Source organism: Sapajus apella, unplaced genomic scaffold (genome assembly GCF_009761245.1).
Source record: "Sapajus apella isolate SASKATOON/1434 unplaced genomic scaffold, GSC_monkey_1.0 scaffold24, whole genome shotgun sequence".
NCBI classification, from domain to species: domain Eukaryota; kingdom Metazoa; phylum Chordata; class Mammalia; order Primates; family Cebidae; genus Sapajus; species Sapajus apella.
The window spans coordinates 21850777-21870716 of NW_022436964.1; the positions used below are offsets into that span (position 1 = coordinate 21850777).

General features: G+C 35.9%; 1 protein-coding gene and 1 long non-coding RNA gene across 5 annotated transcripts in view; one reads left to right on the plus strand and one right to left on the minus strand.

The window, feature by feature from the left end:
• Window positions 1-19940, plus strand: part of RIC1 (RIC1 homolog, RAB6A GEF complex partner 1) — a 151411-nt gene that overhangs the window by 54541 nt on the left and 76930 nt on the right. For all 4 annotated transcript variants that reach the window (XM_032291073.1, XM_032291070.1, XM_032291071.1 and 1 more), the window contains one exon: window positions 17807-17886. In XM_032291073.1, coding sequence (XP_032146964.1) covers window positions 17807-17886 — 80 coding nt within the window. The remainder of the gene's footprint in view (window positions 1-17806; window positions 17887-19940) is intronic.
• LOC116559891 lies at window positions 8327-9118 on the minus strand. Its single transcript, XR_004272669.1, has 2 exons — window positions 8694-9118; window positions 8327-8470 (listed from the first exon to the last, which is right to left on the minus strand). It is a non-coding gene; the product is annotated as an uncharacterized LOC116559891 (long non-coding RNA).

The following is a 19940-nucleotide window of genomic DNA, read 5'->3' on the forward strand; positions in this document are numbered from 1 at the left end:
TTTATTTTATTTTTTTATTATTTATTTATTTTTTTTTGAGACAGAGTTTCACTCTTGTTACCCAGGTTGGAGTGCAATGGCGCGATCTCGGCTCACCGCAACCTCCGCCTCCTGGGTTCAGGCAATTCTCCTGCCTCAACCTCCTCAGTATCTGGGATTACAGGCACGCGCCACCATGCCCAACTAATGTTTTTGTATTTTTAGTAGAGACGGGGTTTCACCATGTTGACCAGGATGGTCTCGATCTCTTGACCTTGTGATCCACCCGCCTCGGCCTCCCAAAGTGCTGGGATTACAGGCTTGAGCCACCGCGCCCGGCCTGCATTTTTAAGTTCTTATAGCATGTGTTTTTCAGCTCTAACAGGTCAGTTATATTCCTCTCTAAACTGGTTTCTCCTAGTATTGTCAGTGGTGTGTTAAAGTCTCCCACTGTTGTTGTGTGGGAGTCTAAGTCTCTTTGGAGGTCCCTAAGAACTTGCTTTGTAAATCTTGGTGCTCCTGTATTGAGTGCGTATATATTTAGGATATTTAGCTCTTCTGTTCTTGGCTCAGATGTGCCTGTAGGAGGTGGCTGGAGACCCGTTTTGGGAGATGTCGCCCAGTCAAGAGGAATGGGATCAGGGACCCATTTAAAGAAACAATCTGGCTGCAGCACGTGTGCTGTGTTGGGGATGTCTTCAGCCCCCAATTGGTATGGGCTCTCCAGAACCCACAGGCTCTGGATTGATTGAGAAACCTTAGTGACAATGTGGCAGCCTGCGCTACCACCTGGGCACTTCATCCTTGGGGGAGATTGATTAGAGCTCTGTCTAATTGGGGGTGGCTCAAGACCCCTGCTGGGAGGACCCACTCCCCCATGAGAAGGAGTGGGTTTAAGTCTCATGTAAAGAAGCAGTCTGGCCACGATCTGGCAATATGTCTGGGCTACACTACAGGGACTGTTTCTGATCCAGGCTGTATGGATATATGTGGCTTTGGTGTATTGATTTTATGTCCTGCAATTTTGCTAACTTTATTAGCTCTGATAATTTTTGTGTGCATTATGTATACATCTTGTCTGTGGTCTGATTTGGATGCCTTCATCTCCTTTTCTTGTCTAATTGCTCTGGGTAGAACTTTCAATACTATGTTAAATTAAGTGGTAAAAGTGGGCATCCTTAATCTTGTTCTAATTCTAGGGGAAGGCTTTCTGTCTTTAACCATTGAGTATAATGTTGGCTTAAGGTTTTTCATATACAGCCTTTATTATGTCGAGGTTATTTACTTCTATTCTTAGTTTATTGTATGCTTGTATTGTTAAAGGGTGTTAAATTTTGTCAAATGCTTTCATCGCATCAATTTAGATAATCGTGGATTTTTCCTTCATCTGTTAATGTAGTGTATTTCATTGATTGATTTTCATATATTGAACCATCCTTGCATTCTGTGACTGAATCCCATTTTGTCATGATGTATGAAGTATTTTGCTGAGGATTTTTTCATCTGTATTTATACAATATATTGATCTGTAGTTCTCAAGTCAGTTTTTGTAGATTGCATGTTTTTAGAACTTGGTCAATTTCATCTGACTCGTCTAATTTTACTAGAATACAGCTATTTTATTTTCATAATCTCTTTTATTTATGCAAAATTACTGGTAATGTTCTTTCATTTCTGATTTTTGTAATTTGAATCATCTCCCTTTTTTCTTAACTTACCTAGAGGTTTATCAATTTTGTTGATTTTTCAAAGAGTCAACTTTTGCCTGGATGTGATGGCTCATGTCTGTAATTCCAGCATTTTGGGAAGCTGAGGCAGGAGGATTGCTTGAGGCATGGAGTTACAGGGCGGCCTGGGCAACATACTGAAATGCCATCACTACAAAAAATAAATTAAACTTAGCCAGGTGTGTTGGCACGATTGTAGGCCTAGCTACTCAGGAGGGTGAGTCAGGAGGATCACCTGTATTCAAGAGTTCAGGGTTGCCATGAGCTTTGATCTTACCACAGCACTCCAGTCTGGGCAATAGCACATGACTGTGTGTCAAGAAAAACCAAATAATTTTTGTTAAAGTGTATTTTTTTTTTTATTGTTTTTCTGTTTTCTATTTTACTCTAACCTTTATTATTTCCTTTTTTCTGCCAGCTTTGGGATTACTTTGCTTTTCGTTATTTAGTTATTTTATGTGCACATTTAGGTTATTGATTTGAAATGTCCTCCCACCCCTATCTTTTTTTTTAGACAGAGTCTTGCTTTGTTGCCTAGGCTGAAATGCAGCAGCAAGATCATGGCTTACTGCAGTCTTGATCTCCTGGGCTTAAGTGATCCTCTCACCTCAGCCTCCCTAGTGACTGGGACCAAAGGCACACACCACCATGCCCATCCTTTAGCTGAGTTTGTTTATTTTTTGTAGAGATGTGATCTCACTACATTGTGATCTCAAAACTCCTAGGCTAAAGCAGTCATCCTGCCTTGGCCTCCCAGGTGCTGGGATTACAGGCATGAGCCAACACATTGGGCCTGATATGTGCCTTTTTAAGTGTGGGTGTCTACTGTTCTAGCCTCTGCCTGTTACCCAGTTCCAAAGTTGCTTCCACATTTTGGGATATCTTTATAGCAGCACTCCACTCTCTGCAGTAGCAATTTACTGTATTCGTTCATTCTTATGGTGCTATAAAGAACTGCCCAAAACTGGATAATTTATAAAGGAAAGAGGTTTAACTGACTCACAGTTCTGTGTGGCTGGGGATGCCTCAGGAAAGTTACAATCATGGCAGAAGGGAAAACACACATGTGCTTCTTCACATGGTGGCAGGAGAGAAGTGCTGAGCAAAGGGATAAAAGCCCCTTATTAAAATACCATCATATCCCATGAGAACTTACTCACTATCATGAGAACTCCATGAGGGTACTGCCCCTATGATTCAGTTACTTCCCACCAGGTCCCTGTCTCAGCACTTGGGGATTATGGGAAGTACAGCCAAACCATCATTGAGAAACCCTAATTAATAACTGACAAGCTGTTTCTCTCTTAATGCTTTCAAAATTCTCGTGTCTTTTGGTTTCAGCAGTTTGATTCTAATGTGTCTCAGTGTGAGTCTCTGAGTTTATGCTTTTTAGAGTTTCTTTAGTTCATTGGATTTGTATATTCATGGATTTCATCAGGGCTTGTGGCATTATCAGCAATTACTTCTTTAAATATTTTTTGCAGCCCTTCTCTTTCCTCCATTCTTCTATTCCTATATTATGTATGTTGGCATGATTGATAGTGCCCCCCCCATAGGTTTTTCAGACTCTGTTTATTTTTCTTTATTCTTTTTTCATTCCTTACATTACATAATTTTCAAATGTCTTACTTTAAGTTTATGTATCTTTTCTTCTGTCTGCTGAAATTTGCTGTTGAATTCCTGTAGTGAATTTTTCATTTTAGTTACTGTACTTTTTATCTTCAGAATTTGTTTAGTTTCTTTAAAAATTTTTTCTCTTTTATTGATACTTTCATTTTATTTAGACATTATTTTCTTGATTTTCTTTAGTCCTTTGACCATTGTCTCCTTTAGCTCATTGAACATGTTTAATACTGTTGATTTAATGTCTCACGTTAATAATTCAAATGTCTAGGCTTCCTTAGGGATGGTTTCTGCCGTATTCTTTATTTCCTATGACTGGGCCATACTTTTCTGTTTCTTGTTTGTGTTGTAATTTTTCATTGAGAACTGGACTGTCTGAGTATATGTGGTGACTTTGGACATCTGATTCTCCTAGCCCTCAGAAATTGCTAGGTTTTGCTCCTTGACTATTGAAGAGTTCCTTTTATTACTCTTCCAAACTATTCTTGCTAAGTATGTATTTCTTCTAATGGGTGGTCTCTGAAGTTTCTTTTTTTGTTTTCTCTGTTGTCAGCCAATCAGTAAGATTTCCTTAGATATCCTATTCCCCAAAGAGGGGTTAAAAATAGGTCCTCTCTATAAAATTCCCTCTTGGCCCAGAATCCCCGGGTGTACCAGGCCCTTAGTGATCAAAAGCAGAAATTAGAACCCACAACACTAGCTTTTGGAGCACAGAGCCCTTATTGACCCCCTTACTCCCACAAGCCACACCAGATACCCTTTGCAACATCCACAGCTGCCTGCCACAGAGTTGGTTGATGAGGGGGGTGACAGCTGCAACCACAGGAAAGCCGAAATTATTTGAAATTTGCTAACACCTTCATTAAGCTGTCTCCTGGAGGCTGCAGGTGTTCTACCAGGTCCAGAGTTCCGTAATAGTAGCTTCAGGTAATTCCTGCTAATTAAATTGTAGTTTTGGTGGATAGATTCCTAGAGCTTCCTCTTCCACCATCTTCTCTGATGCCATTCCCCATGCTTGTTGAATTTTGAAGTATGTGTTGTAAATCATAGTTGAAACTTAACAATTGAATGAAAGGGCTGTAAGAGGAAAATGCTCTCTAGATTATGTGCAGTTAATGGCAAAGAAGTGGTGGCGTTTGTTTTTTAAAACAGCATAGGAATACTTTTCCTTAAGGCTTCAATTCTAGCAAGGTAATTTTAAGTTGCATTTCGTTTATTTTTTCTTCTTGGCTCTTTTGGACAATTACCAGGCCTTTTTTTTATATATATAAAAATGCAAATTCCTACATGCAGTGGCAGTAAGTTATGGCTGCCAATTTTAGAAACAAAGTTCTAAGAAACAAAGTTCTAGCTAACCATGTAACTCCATTCTGATACAGGAAACATTGCAGACTTAAAGTATCTTAAAGTTTAGGTTAGTAATAAATTTTATATGTAAGCCCCCTCTCTGCACTGTTGACATTTTTAGGTTTCTAGGACATATATATACATTTAGTGTGTGTGTGTGTGTGTGTGTGTAGAAAAGGAGATTGTGAGATTGCAATATAGTTATGTGGAGAACATTAATTTGAAATAAAATCAGAATTATTAAAATGTGGGACTCAGCTAAAGTGAGTTACACTGGAGAAACATGGATTTCTTTTAAACAAAAGATAACATCTTAAAGATCGATACTAACAATTGGTAGCATTGTATGTATTTATTTTATTTTTTTGAGATGCATTCTTGCTTTATCACCCAGACTGGAGTGCAGTGGTGCAACCTTGGCTCACTGCAACCTCTGCCTCCCAGGTTCAAGCAATTCTCCTGCTTCAGCCTACCGAGAAGCTGAGACTACAGGCTTATGCCACGACACCCAGCTAATTTTTTGTGTTTTTAGTAGAGACAGGGTTTCACTATGTTGGTCAGCCTGGTCTTGAACTCCTGACCTCAAATGAGCCACCTCTGCAGTCTCCCAAAATGTATTTATTTATATAAAGGAAAATTATAAACTGGATTGCGTCTGAAACTTTATTATTAAATATTTGCTTATCACAAGTTTTGCAGATTTAAAAAATATTAAAATACATTTATTCTCTAACTTTTTCAACATTTATAGAGTCTATATATTCCAGGTAGTATGTAATCAATGAGGATGTAGTTTGAGAAAAAAAAATTGTCTTGCATCATGCAGTGTGATTTCCATTTTCTTTAGGAATGTCTTTGGTTTGCCATTATTTTTTGAAGGATATTTTTGCTACAGGTAGGTATTCAAGTCTGCATCCATTTTCAACACTGATGGAGTCTATGTTATATATTAGGCTTTGGGGTCTCTATTCTTTGGCGGTTAAGCATTAAGTATGAAATTACAAGAAAAAAAATTACATGAACCATATGAATTTTATTTTTGCTTCCCCTAAAGATATCTTTAATTTGCATTAATTTCTCAAGGATATTTTCAAGAGGTATAGAATTCTGAATTGGCAGTTATTTAAGTTAAAGATTTGATTCCATTGTTTTCTGCCATTTTTCATTGTATTAAGAAGTCAGTGAATGATCTTATAGTTGGCCTTTTGAAAGTAATGTAAACTTTTTTGTTTGTTTGAGACAAAGTCTTGCTCTGTTGCCCAGTCTGTTTGTTTGAGACAGTCTTGAGTCTTGCTCTGTCACCCAGGCTGGAGTGCAGTGGCTCAATTTCAGCTCACTGCAATCTCCACCTGCTGGGTTCAAGCGATTTCCCTGCCTCAGCCTTCTGAGTAGCTGGGATTACAGGTGTGTACCACCATGCCCAGCTAATTACTATTTTTTAAATTTTTAGTAGAGACAGGGTTTCAACATGTTGGCCAGGCTGGTCCTGAACTCCTGGCCTCAAGTGATCCTCCTGCCTTGGCCTCCCAAAGTGCTCAAATTATAGGTGTTAGTTACTGTGCCCAGCCACCTTTTTTTGTTGTTGTTGTTTAACTGCTTTTAAGATTTTTCAGCATCTTTGGTTTTCAGAATTTAGCTGTGATATGCTAAGATGTGGTTTCCTTTGTGCTTATCTGTTTGCTATTCTTTAAGCTTGAATCTGTGAAAATTCTCAACTATTATCGCTATACTGCCTGTGTCTCATTTTGTGGGAATAGGACATCAATTTAAATTTTTGTATATATCTTACATGTTTCATGCTTTTTTTTGTTGCCCGCTCTCCCTTTATTTTTTCTGTGCTTTATTGTGGCTATTTTTTTTTTGTTTTTTTTTTTTTTTTTTTTTTTTTTTTTTTGTTACAGGGAGTCCTTTTTTTAAAAAAAAAAAAAAAAAAAAAGAATGAGGTTGGACATTAATTTTTTTTTTTTTTTTTGGAAATTCCCATAATCTGGATTGGTTGCCTTCTTTTCTGGATTTTCTTTTTTCTTTTTCTTTTTTTTTTTTAAAGAAAGAGAGAAAGGAAGAAAGAGAAAGAATAAAAAAAAAAGAAAGAAAGAAAAAATGAAGGAAAGGAAGAGTGAGGAAGAGGGAGAGGGAGAGAGAACTGGGGTGTTGCTTTATTGCCCGGGCTAGAATGCAGTCTAAAAATGGGTATGCCTGTTATTGTGTTTAGTAATAGAGACATGGAAAAAAAAATGAGGGAAGAAAACTAACAAGCAGCCAATGAATATTTCATTTAAACCTGTAAATAGGTGTGATGTGGTACTGATAAGAGTGTATATTTTGTATATTTAAAGTGGAGAGTTCTATAAATGTTAATTAAGTCCACTTGTTCCCGATGTGAGTTCAAGTGCTGGATATCGATGTTAACTTTCTGTCTCGTTGATCTGTCTGATATTGATGTTGAAGTCTCTCGCTATTATTGTGTGGGAGTCTAAGTCTCTTTATAAGTCTTATATATCTGGGTATTCCTGTATTGCGTGCGTATATATTTAGGATTTTTAGCTCTTCTTGTTACATTGATCCTTTTATCATTATGTAATAGCCTTCTTTGCTTCTTTTGATCTTTGTTGCTTTAAAGTCTATTTTATCAGCAAAAATTGCAATTCCTGCTTTCTATTTATTTATTATTTTTGCTCTCCATTTGGTTGGTAAATTTTTCTCCATCCCTTTGTTTTGAGTCTTTGTGTATTCTTGCATGTGAGATGGTATGTAGCATACCAATGGGTCTTGGCTTTTTTTTTTGCCTGTCTGTGACTTTGGATTGGGGGATTTAGTTGAATTAATAATAATATGTGTGAGTTTGATATTGCCGTTTAATGTTAGCTGGCTGTTTTGCCCATTAGTTGATACAAGTTCTTAATTATGTTGATGTTCTTTATTTTTTGGTATTTTTTAGAAAGGCTGATACTGGTTGTTCCTTTCTATTTGTAGTGGTTTTTTCAGAAGCTCTTGTAAAGCAGGCCTGGTGGCGATGAAATCTCTGAGTGCTTGCTTGTTCACAAAAGATTTTATTTTTCCTTCGCTTATGAAACTTAGTTTGGCTGGATGTAAAATTCTGGGTTGAAAGTTCTTTTCTTTAAGAATGTTGAATATTGGCCCCGACTCTTTTCTGGCTTGTAGGGTTGCTGTGTCTCTTAAGTTACTAATACATGCTGTCTGCTATATCCAATCTGACTCCATTGAGATAGTAAATTGAGGTTTCATATGTTTTAATGCTTCGTTTTATTGAGTCTATCTGGTGAAAAATGTCAGTCCTCTCATCTATATTTTTTTTCATTTTTCTTGAACACAATAGTCATGATTATTTTAAAGTTATCTAAGATCATCTTTTCTATTTGTTATTGGTCTTCTGACTCTGTTTTTTCATGTGTGGCAATTTTATTATAGACATAGCGTACCAAAAAATTATAGAGAATTATGGTAGCTATCTTTAGAGACTCCTGTTCATTATTTGGATTAGGGGCTGATTATTTCCGTTTTGGCATGGATTGAATTTGATTTGAATTGGTTTGAAAGTTTGGTAAGACTCATTTTACCTCTAAGTAAAATGAGAGATTTGATTCTGCCCTTTAAAGCTTTTTTTTTTTTTTTTTTTCCCTGTCTTGTCTTTTTTATATTTCAGTAGGCTTTTGGGGAATAGGTGGTGCTTGGTTACATAAATAAGCTATTTAGTTGTGATTTCTGAGATTTTGGTACACCAATCACCCAAGCAGTGTACACTGTAGGCAATGTTGTAGTCTTTTATCCCTCACCTGCCTCCCACCCTTTTCCCTGAGTCCGCAAAGTCCATTGTATGATTCTTAGGCCTTTGTGTTCTCATAGCTTAGCTCCCAATTACTTATGAGTGAGAACATACGATGTTTGGTTTTCCATTCCTGAGTTACTTCACTTAGAATAATAGTCTCCAATTCCATCTAGGCACCCGTCACCCAAGCAGCGTACACTGTATCCAGTGTGTAGTATTTTATACCTCACCCACCTCCCACTCTTTTCTCCAAGTCCTCAAAGTCCATTGTATGATTCTTAGGCCTTTGTGTTCTCATAGCTTAGCTCCCAATTACTTATGAGTGAGGAGAACATATAACTCAGGTTTGGTTTACCATTCCTGAGTTACTTCTCTTAGAATAATAGTCTCCAATTCCATCTAGGTTACGGTGAATGCCATTATTTCATTTCTTATTATTACTGAGTAGTATTCTGTGGGGCATGTATGTGTGTGTGTATACATGTGTGTATGTATATATATCACATTTTCTTTATCCACATTTGATTGTCATCTTGCCCATTTGACATCAAAATCGAGCAAATGTCTTGAGGGTAAAATTGGTGTTAGAGAAAAAATTATCCAATACTTGTTAACACACAGTAAGGAAGACTTTTTTGGGATTATCACAGCATGTATGGGGAACACTGCAGTGGGAAAGAGAGATTGAGCTCAACTCTACAGCATGGGCAAGTGGGAGTTTATAGCCAAGGAGCAGTGCAGGAGTCAATGGATAGAAAATTACTGAAAGGAAACGTCAGGGGTGATGGGGATTCTGGCTAAAACAACTTAAGATTCTTGCTGAAGACAGGCCAGGGGGAAGATGAGGCACCTGATCAGCTATCAAGTGTGGGGGTCTTGCTAAACTGGATTTTACAAGGAAATGCACAGATGTACCTAGGAGAAGGTTCAGGAGCCTGACTAAAGTTTGACTAAGCACAGAATCTTCATCTCTGGCTGTGTGTTTGAGGCACATCAGGTCTTCAATTAGTATGGATACCTATGCATCTCACAACTACAGGAAATTTTACTTTGCCTTTCTGAAGTTTGCCTTCTAGCCCTTGAGCTCTTTCTGCAGCTTCTAAGTTCAGCAAATGTCTTCTGGGAGAAATTGGCTGTGGAATTGAGGCATTTTAAGTCTGATTATTTCTTCAACCCTGTGTAACTGCCAAGAGTTTTGCTGACTTTTCTTAGCTCCAGCAGCCTCTGCCTTAACTAAGTCTGCTGCTTTCTTAGCCTGTGCCCAGATTTGGTGAATGGCCTTCGGGGGAAAAAAAAATCAGCTTACCTCTGAACAGTCGTCCTACTATGAATTTTAATCATTCTAGGCCTTATTGATTCCATAGCTTGCCTGATGCCTTTAAAAATATCATTTTTTATGTTTCTGCCTTTTTCTAGCTGTTGGGAGTGTTGCTCTGCCATGACCTACTTAGTGTTACTCCATACTGTGCAGTAGAATTCTTAACCATGTAATATAAAATTGTCTTAATACTCCTTTTATGATTTTTAGTCTAATTTCAGTTTTATGGATAAAATCTTAAGCATTATATAAAGATGGAATGAGCCCAGATATTTCTATTAAAACTATCGTTAACTGCCCAACAGTTTCATTTTGCCTGCTGCCCAGATACAGTTGATTTATCAAGATCAGCTGGCTGAACAGAAGACCAGAATCTTATTTCTCAAAGCAGTCTTCCCCAATATTTGGAGCCTAGGGTTTTTCAAGGATAGTTTAATGGGACAGGAAATGGGTGCTACTGATTGTTTAGGGATGCAATTAGGGGTGTGGAAAGTGGTCTTAATGTTGAGTCCACTTCTGAGTGGATCCACAGGACCAGGACCAGTTGGTGGGCCCACATGAAGCCATCGGCCATCAGAAATGCAAAAACCGGAAAAGGCCAATCTTAGGTTCTACAATACTGATGTTACCTGCAGTAGTAATTAGGGAAGTTTCAAATCTTATGACCTCTGGAATAATGGCTGGTAATTGTTTACATCTACACTTCAGCAAAATTCAGTCTCCTCTCATCCTCCTAATATCTTGCTAAACAGATGATACAAAAATATCAGTTACCTTTCTAAACTATTACCAAATAGCTAATGGCTCTTTGTCTGAATTATTATTTATTTACTTAGAGACAGAGTCTTGCTCTGTTCACCAGGCTGGAGTGCAGTGGTACAATCTCGGCTCACTGCAACTTCCACCTCCCTGCAACTTCCGCCTCCCCGCAACTTCCGCCTCCCAGGTTCAAGCAGTTCTCCCTGCCTCAGCCTCCCAAGTAGCTGGGATTACAGGTGCCCACCACCATGCTCAGCTAATTTTTTATATTTTTAGTAGAGACAGGATTTTGCCGTGTCGGTCAGGCGGGTCCTCCTGACCTTAGGTGACCCGCCCACCTTGGCCTCCCAAAGTGCTGGGAATACAGGTGTGAGTCACTGAACCCAGACTTTATTGTTTTATATCATAATGAAAGAAATGAAAATAAAAACCTCTTTTGCAGGCAAAGACCAGAAACAAAAACCTTGAGCACCTAGTAGAAATGTTAGAAATTAAGTTAATTTTGAAATTCTGAGAAGATAGAAGTCCACATTCCTAACTCCTCCTCTCAGGAGTATAGTAAACACGAACCTAAAGTCTGAATCATTAAGGTATCAAGTTCTTTAGGGAAGGAATAGGTGCTGAAGGACCAGGGAGAGGGAAAGGTTTGCTTTGCCTCTTCTTAAGGCACTGAGCCAGCATCTCAGATTTCGCAGTTCTCTAAGTGAGCTTAAAAAAGTGGAATCCTGTGGTTTCCCATCAGAAAAGGGCTGAATGTGTCTGCTCCTGGAAGAGGACGTTAGCAGGGCTTCCCATAAACCTCTGTTGACTGCCGTGGGCTTAGAATAGAAGTTGCGCTAGTGAACTCAGTTGCTGACAGACCTCCTGGTCTGAGGAAGCTGGCCCTTCCACTCAGAGATAATCCCTGAGAGGAGACTGCTGAAGCCTCAGCAGTGTGTGAGCTTGTCTGCCTCTGCAGGTCATTTTTTATCCAGCATTTGTAGGTTTGCATTCCCAGGTATCCACATCGAAGCCTAACGTCTACAGGTGACTAATGGAACACAGCAAAGAAAAAACCACTAAGGGACCAAATTGTGGAAGCCCAAACTAAGCAAGTAAAATATGTGGCTTCTATTGATGAGCCACAGGGATGAGACAGAAGAATGTAGTAAATTAAGAAAAAAATTATTAAAAACTTTCAGAAAATGCAATTACAACATAATCAGGACTTTTTAGAGCTAAAAATTTCCTAAGAGAAAAATTCTACAGATGAACTGATAACCGTTTGTGAGAGCTGAATCTTTTGTTGCAGAAGATCAAATGGAAACAATTTCACGATGCAAGACATACAGAAATAAAATTATTTTTGAAAAGATCAGAGACCTACAGGAACAAATTCAGGAAGTTGGCGTATGAGCAATAGAAAACAAGACAGAATAAGCATTAGTTTAGGAAATTATAGAAGAAACTTCTCTAGTTTAGAAATCCTTAAGTTGTCAGGTTGAAAAGGCTGAGACTTAGATATATTTGATTGGGGCTGGGGCTGTGTGGAAAAAGTTTAATGAAAAAATACACCTATTTAGAGATAATGTGCAGAAATAACTGAATTTTAGTCATCATGAGAAAAATCATTCAGAGAAAAAGGAAAGAGAATCACATTAACAATAGACTTCTCACCGCCAACCCTAGAAACTTAAGAGAACATTAAAACAATATCTTGTAGCCACAAAAAAAGAACCTCTAACAATCCTGTACCTAACAGGACGTCCTTTATCTTGGTTAAGTAATGGTATGTTCAGATAATTTATTTCATTTAATATGGAATGCCTTGGTATTGGAGCTACAGTGAACAGGACAAGCAAGTGGACATGGAACTAATTCCTAGGTTAGTGAGAGATAGATGATAAACAAGTTTAGACAAGAAAATGAAACATTGATGACCGTACCATCTATGTTAGTTATTTGCAATGCTAGGGACAATTATTATTTGTATTACTTAATGAAATGTTAATGTTAATAAAAACTTCCTATGGAAGACCATTCTGTTGAAAAATGGACAAACAAGGCAACTTGCAGAAGGAGAAGCATAAAGAGCCAATAAAAATTAAAAGATGGCTAGGGATGGTGGCTCATGCCTGTAGTTCCAGCTCTTTGGGAGGCTGATGCAGGCGGATCATGAGGTCAAGAGATCAAGACCATCCTGGACAAAATGGTGAAACCCTGCCTGTACTAAAAATACAAAAATTAGCTGGGCATGGTGGCACACACCTTTAATCCCAGCTACTCAGGAGGCTGAGGCGGGAGAATTGCTTGAACCTGGGAGGCAGAGGATGCAGTGAGCCAAGACAACAGAGTGAAACTTCGTTGAGAAAGAGAGGGAAATGGGGTGGTGGGGGGGAGGGGTAGGGAGAGGGAGAAATCACTAGCAAGGAAACAAATGGAAATTAAAATGATAAGACCGTGCTTTACCAATCTAATTCAGAAATAAAAAGGAATTCTAGGAACAATTAGAGTGATACTGGGAATTAATATAAATTTTTTTTGATAAATAATTTGGCAATACTTTTGTTAGAAGCAAACTTTCAGTGCTACAAAAGAAAGAGCACTCAAATTTTCTCAGCAAGGCAATATTTACTTCTATAGAAGGGTGCATCCTATGTCTTGCGGATCTAGCAATGGTGAGAGCACACCTGAACAAGGGAGGGGAGGGGATTCTTATCCCTGACACAGGTAGCCCCTACTGCTGTTTTGTTCCTCTATTGTCTGCAGTTGGACTGCACAGTCTAAGCTGATTCTGATTGGCTATTTTAAAGAGAGCAGTGGTACAAGCCACTGTATTCTTTTAACACCTCTAGGATTTGTAGTGATGTCACCTCTTTGATTTCTGTTAGTGGTTCTGTCTTTTTTGCCCAATTGGTAATGACCAAAAGTGTGTCACTTTCAGTGATCTTCTAAAACAGTAACAAAAGAACCCCAGATTTTTATTTCATTGATTTTATTTTTCTGTTTTCTATTTGATTGATTACTACTTTGATCTTTGTTATTTTCACCCTTCCCACCCCCCACCACTTGCTCTGGATTTCATTTGCTCTAGTTTAATTTATTTCTAGTTTAAGGTAGAAGCTTAGGTCATTGATTTGATTTTTTTTTCTAATATAAGTATTTTAAGGGTGTAAATTTCCTCTTAAGTATTGCTTTAGCAGCATCCCACAAATTTGGGTGTGATGTATTTTTTAAATTTCCCTTTGTTTTTCTCCTTTGATTCATGGGTTATTTAGAAGTATCCTGTTTAGTTTTTAAAGATATGTGGGTTTTCCAGAATTTTGTTTGTTTATTTCTAGTTTTGTTCTATTGGCATCAGGAAACATATATACGTTTTATTTTTATACCCAGTTTAAACCCCAGCATACACTGCTGTTATTCTTGTTTTAAAGCCTATTATCTTTTAAAGAAATTTAGGTGAAGCAAATGAAATTTGAATTAAATTAAATATTTTTTTTCTGACTCCTACCCCTGTCATTTGGGGACTCTATTTCTGTGTATATTAGGCTACATGAAGTTGTCTCTCATTTCACTGATTGTGTTTGTATTTTGGGGTGTGTGTGTGTGTGTGTGTGTGTGTGTGTGTGTGTGTGTGTTTATGGATAGTTTTTATTGCTGTGCTTTTATGATCAATTTCTAACCTGTCATTCATCCAGCCAATGTCATTTTCATCTCAGATGTTTTAGTATTTCTGTTTCTAGAGTTCTGTTTGGGTTTTCTATATTGCCTAACCTTTGGAACGTATGGAATGTAGCAAAAGGTTTTAATGCCCTTTTGTGTGAATTTTAACATCTGGTTGAGTTATGTGTTGTTTTGATTGGTGATTTTTCATTATGTCTCATGTTTTTCGGTTTCTCTGCATGTGTGGTAGTCTTTGACTGGATGTCATACTTTGTGATTTTATTTTGTTGTGTGCTGGATAGTTTTGTCATCCTGTAAATCATCCCGAGCTTTGTACTAGGATGCAGTTAAGTTACTTGGAAGTAGTTTGTTTTATGGTTTGTTTTTTTGTTTTGGGGTCATGCTTAACTGTGAGCAAATTATTCTCTACTACTAAGGCAATACCTTCCTAGGATTACCACAAGAATACTTTAAGACCACCTTCCTGAGTTTTCTTCCCAGTGCCCTGTGAATTGTGACTTTCTTTAATCTTGCTTGTGGGACAAGTACTATTCTCCAGACTGTTTGAGTAGTTTTCCCTTAGTGATACTTCTGAACTCTTTCCCTGTGCAGCTCTCTCCTTTGGTACTCTGTCACAGGAATTCTAGCTGTCTTACTCTCCCTGGATTCTTCAGCTTCTGAACTCTGGAAGTCTGCCAGACTTTGTCTAAGTGCCCCTTCTAAATGTGTTGACCCAGAAATTCTCACAAGGCAGTAAGCTGGGTAAGAGTAATAGAGTTCGCCTCAGTTGTTTCTCATCTCTCAAGGATGACTGGCCTTCATTGCTTGATGCCAGTGTTTTGAAAACTGTTTCATGTGTTTTGTCTGTTTGTTTTTGTTGTTGTTGTTTCAGATGTGATTATAAATCAACTTCAGCTTATTCCTTCCTAGTTGGAAGCAGAAGTCTGGCCTTTGTAAAAAACAGATTAGTACTCTGGTATAAAATAATGTGGTTGTATTAGGAATAATTTTGATGAGTATTTATATCAAAAGATTCCACCTATATTTGAGAGTGCTTGTGATTTATAGCTTTTTATTTATAGTTAAATATATTCATATGTATGTATGTAATCCAGATTTCAGATTCTTCTTTCTAAAATGCGGAATTAGCTGAGGTAGTTTGCATGGTTTTTGACTGAATTTCTGATACATTGGTTAATGTCCTTTTAAATTGTTGTTTCTAGTTATTTCATTCTAAGTTATACTTACAGAGACAAATCTGTTTTATCCCCTATTAAAGTAGTGATGTTGTTCTTTTGTATTTTCCTTTTATCCTTATGTATCTATGATACAGCCTTCATCCCTGTAAATCTATGACCCTAATTCAAAAGAAAGGGGTAAGAAGACTTGTCATTTAAATTGCTTACAGAAATTGTTTGACCTTTGTGATTAAAGCTACATAATCCAGTAGTAGTGTGCCTTGGAGAAAGGAAAAATATGTATATATTTAAAATATGAGATGATAACAGGTGAAAGAACTCCAGGTTACTTAGAAACATTAGTTTTGGGGTGTTTGTATGTGTACATGTTTAAAGAAGGTGTTAGGATTGTTGCCTGTAGATTAAGCAATCGTTATATGCTTTATTTGCATTATTTTGGGAATGCAAAGAGAAGGCTCACTGTAACACTGCATAAAAACAGATTTAGTATAGCAACAGTAAGATGCTACATTTTGGCCAGGTGTGATGGCATATGATTGGGATTACAGAATCCCAATACTTTAGGAGTCTGAGACAGGAAGATCGCTTGAGCCCAGTAGTTCAAGAGCAGCCTAAACAACATAGCAAGACCTCATGTCTAAAAATAATTTAAAAAATCAGTCAAGCCTGGTGGTGCATGCCTGTAGTCCCAGCTAGTTAGAAGACTGAGGCAACAGAATCATTTGAGCCCAAGAAATTGAGGCTCCAGTGAGCCATAATCACACCACTTCACTTCAGCCTGGGCAATATAGTGAGACCCTGTCTCAGAAAAACAAACAAACAAACTACTTTTTAAGGATAATCCATTTACTATCAAACGGTTTTTAAATTTTTCAAATGCAGGACTGTTTAAATGTCAATAATAAATGTCTTAGGGATCTGGAAGTATATAGCATTTACTATTCATACAAAGCCTTAGATATTTAGTAAAGATGGTTGATACATAGAATGCCAAAATAGTAAATCAAGCTATTATTTGTAATTTCAGCTACTATACTGTGTTTATAAAGTTTCTAAATGCTGGTGCAAAATGATGCATATTTTCCCTGACATTCCAGTCTTCTAAGCAATTGTTAAGATTCTGAGTGTATTATTAACATTCGATGCTCTGAAGTGTTGAGCTTTTGGCCTTGAATAACTATATTTCAGACAGTATTGGTAGGTTAATGTTATCCCTCTTAAGCACTAGACCATATTATTTTACTTTTCTAGCTCATATAAGGTAATAGAGTTTAAAGATTTTGAACAGTCATTAATCTGTTTAGGGCAATATGTGTGAAACTTTTGCTATGATTTGATTTGAAGCCATTTTCCTTTTGCTTCCATATTCTCCATATTGCAAGAACATAAAATTGCACATGAAGAATGAGAAAGATGATCTTAATCTGAAGAATTTTCACTTTTTTTTTTTTTTTGCATCTTACAGTGTTGAAACTGAAATTTCAGATACATTGTAAAATACTAAGAAAGAAAGCAAATAACCTGGCTTTGCTGAAGAAACCGTTTCCTTGGTCATTCCTTTGAAAAACAGGAAGCCAGAATTAGAAAGAAATTTGAAACCTTGATAATTTCTTTGGTTTTCTTTGGTTCTACTTTGAGTACTTGCCCACCTGCCTCTAAAATGATAGGAATTCAGTACTACCATAAAGTAGTTTGGGCAAAACACTGCCACTTTACTGTGTCATGCCTAAAAATGTTTGACTAGAAACAGCTAAATATAGTATTTTATACTTACAGAAATGTAAAATGGTTGTTTGAACTTCACAAGCCATAGATGTATGTCATGATCATGTAACAGCACTGTTTTTAATACAATTTCTTTTTTAAAAATATGAACTAGCTGATGTTCAAATTTTGGAAATTAAAGGTTTGCTCAGTTTTACTTCTATATCTTGGGCTATATTTTGTAGTAAATCAGAGACCAAAGGATTGATTTAAATATGCTTTTCTGAAGTTAATACTGTGTAATCTTTGAGTAAGCGCTTTGTCATAAAGTTATAGTAAGCCATAAAGTGGCATTGTTGCTTTATAAACTTAGAATAATTATTTTCCATGTTAGTGCGGAGTTCAAAAAGTTCTATATATTCTGCAAAATAATCACTCATTATTGAATAATACAGCTATTTGAGAATATTCATGTCAAGAATATTTTATGAAGTACTGATTTCAATGACATGTTTTGAAATCTTTTCAAATCTGTAAAAACTCTCCTTTTCAATATGGGTTATATTAAACAAGTTACTTTTATTTGTATAATTAAGCTATAATTCTCTAAGGGAGGGTATTGGAGAGTAAAATTTTTTTCAAATAATTTATAAAATTAAAATTCAGGGTTACAGTTATAGCCTTACCCTTTAATTCATGACTAAAAAAATTTCTTTTTCAGACAGCAAATGGATACATCTTGTTTTTTCATATTACATCTACAAGAGGGGACAAGTACCTTTATGAACCAGTGTATCCCAAGTAAGTTTGTTGCTTTTTATTATTTTAACTTGTATACTTTATATTCAGAAAAGCGTTACAGTTTTGAGTTGTCTGTAGTGATTAAAGTAAAACTAAGCCAGCATTTCCAAAATAGTGTTTCAAAAATTACCAGGTCTTCGAACTGTCATTTCTTGAATAAAGAATTCTGTAAGTCTGGGAATCTTGATGATAAACTATATCAAGAATATTTACTATTAATAAATTGCAGGTCTAGCATTTCTCAGTCCTTATTAGGGAAGAGCTAAGAGATCATGAGAGGAAGAGTTGAAATGTTGGTAAGTTACAGGTACTTTTGCCTCTCCTTTTGTATATGCATAGAAAAAAAAAACCCCAGACAGTTGTTAACTCTTGGTTAAAATTTGGGAAAAACATGGACTTTTGCTCTTTACCCTGTGTAGTTAGGTATATTTTGTGTTGTTTTCTTCCTTACAGTAGGCCTTAACTTTTGAAATAAAAGAATCTATCATTGTAAAGCATTTTGTCTTTAAAAAAAAACAAAAATAAAACTCAAGCGATAAAGCTGGATAAAAATATAAGAGCATTTATCACATTTCTAGGTGGTGGAAGACATACAAAGTTTAATAGGTATATAAGAAATTAAAGAGAAAAACATTTTATTGTGTGAAAAATTTAAGTTTTTGACTATTAACAGAAAAAAAAAACATTAACAGCAAGTAACTTGGAAAAAATATTTGTGGTGAATAGGGCCAAGTCTTACTACTTTTATGTAAAAGAGATTTATAAATTGCCAGTAAGCACACAGAGATTCCACTAGATAAATAAGTAAAAGTAATCTCATAAAAGGAAATACTCTAACAAACTCAAGAGAATTTCTGTATTTTAAAGTACAGAAATTTTTTTGATGATAGGATTCAATTTAATTTGGTTATTTTTCAATAAAAAACTTTTAGTGCAAAAATTTTTAACACATAAATATAGTGCAAAATGTTAAAACATCATGATGTATTTAGAAATTTTAAATTCAGTTAAATTCATATCCAATAGTAACTCAAATAAAATAAACACATAAAGACAGTGCGAACTGATAGAAACATTATGATGTATTTAGAAATTTTTAATTCAGTTAAATTCAGACCCAGTAGTAACCCAGATAAAATAAAACATTAAATAGAATGGTTACATTTTTCTACCCACACATTTTAATATATTAAAATAGTTTTTTAAAATTATTACTGCTAGCAGAGGTATAATAAAAGTTGTGTTGCACACTTCTAATACACAAAGGTGTGATAATAGGGAATTGGTTAACAAGTTACCTGTGGTACATCCTTCTGCTGTGATATGGAGTCATTAAATATATCTCAGAAAAATTTATAAACTTAAGAATCTGACCATATTATAATGCCAAGTGAAGAAACAAGTCACAAAAAATTATATATGTAACATGACCACAACTACATAAAACAACAAAAGTCATCGGAAGACAAAACCTAGAACAGTACAATACAAATATTTATAGTAATTTTTCCTGATTGGTAGGACTGTAGCAATTCTTCTGCTTTTCAATTCTTAAATTATTAACTGTTTAGATTTTCTTGATGATATAGCCACTTGTTTTTGTAACAAATATAGTGCTAATTGAGGTTTTCAGTTTTGGAATTCTTTAAAGTACAGAAATTTTTTTGATGATGGGATTCAATTTAATTTGGTTATTTTTCAATAAAAATTTTTAGTGCAAAAATTTTTAACACATAAATACAGTGCAAAATGATAGGAACATCATGTATTTAGAAATTTTAAATCCAGTTTTATTGGTAAAACTGAAAAAACTGAAGTTTTTTTCATTCTAAGTGATTTTTTTTGAAGAACTATTGTAATCAATGACTAAAATTAGATTTACTTGTGCATTTTGAACTACTATATTTAGTTTTATTGCTTAATTTAGACATGTTTCTTTAAAAAGTAATAATCAGAAGCAACAATTTATGTTTCTGTGGGCATGATAGAGAAATAACTTGAAATAGTGAAAATTGTATTTTCTTTTTTTCAGTTCACTAATATGATTGCATGTT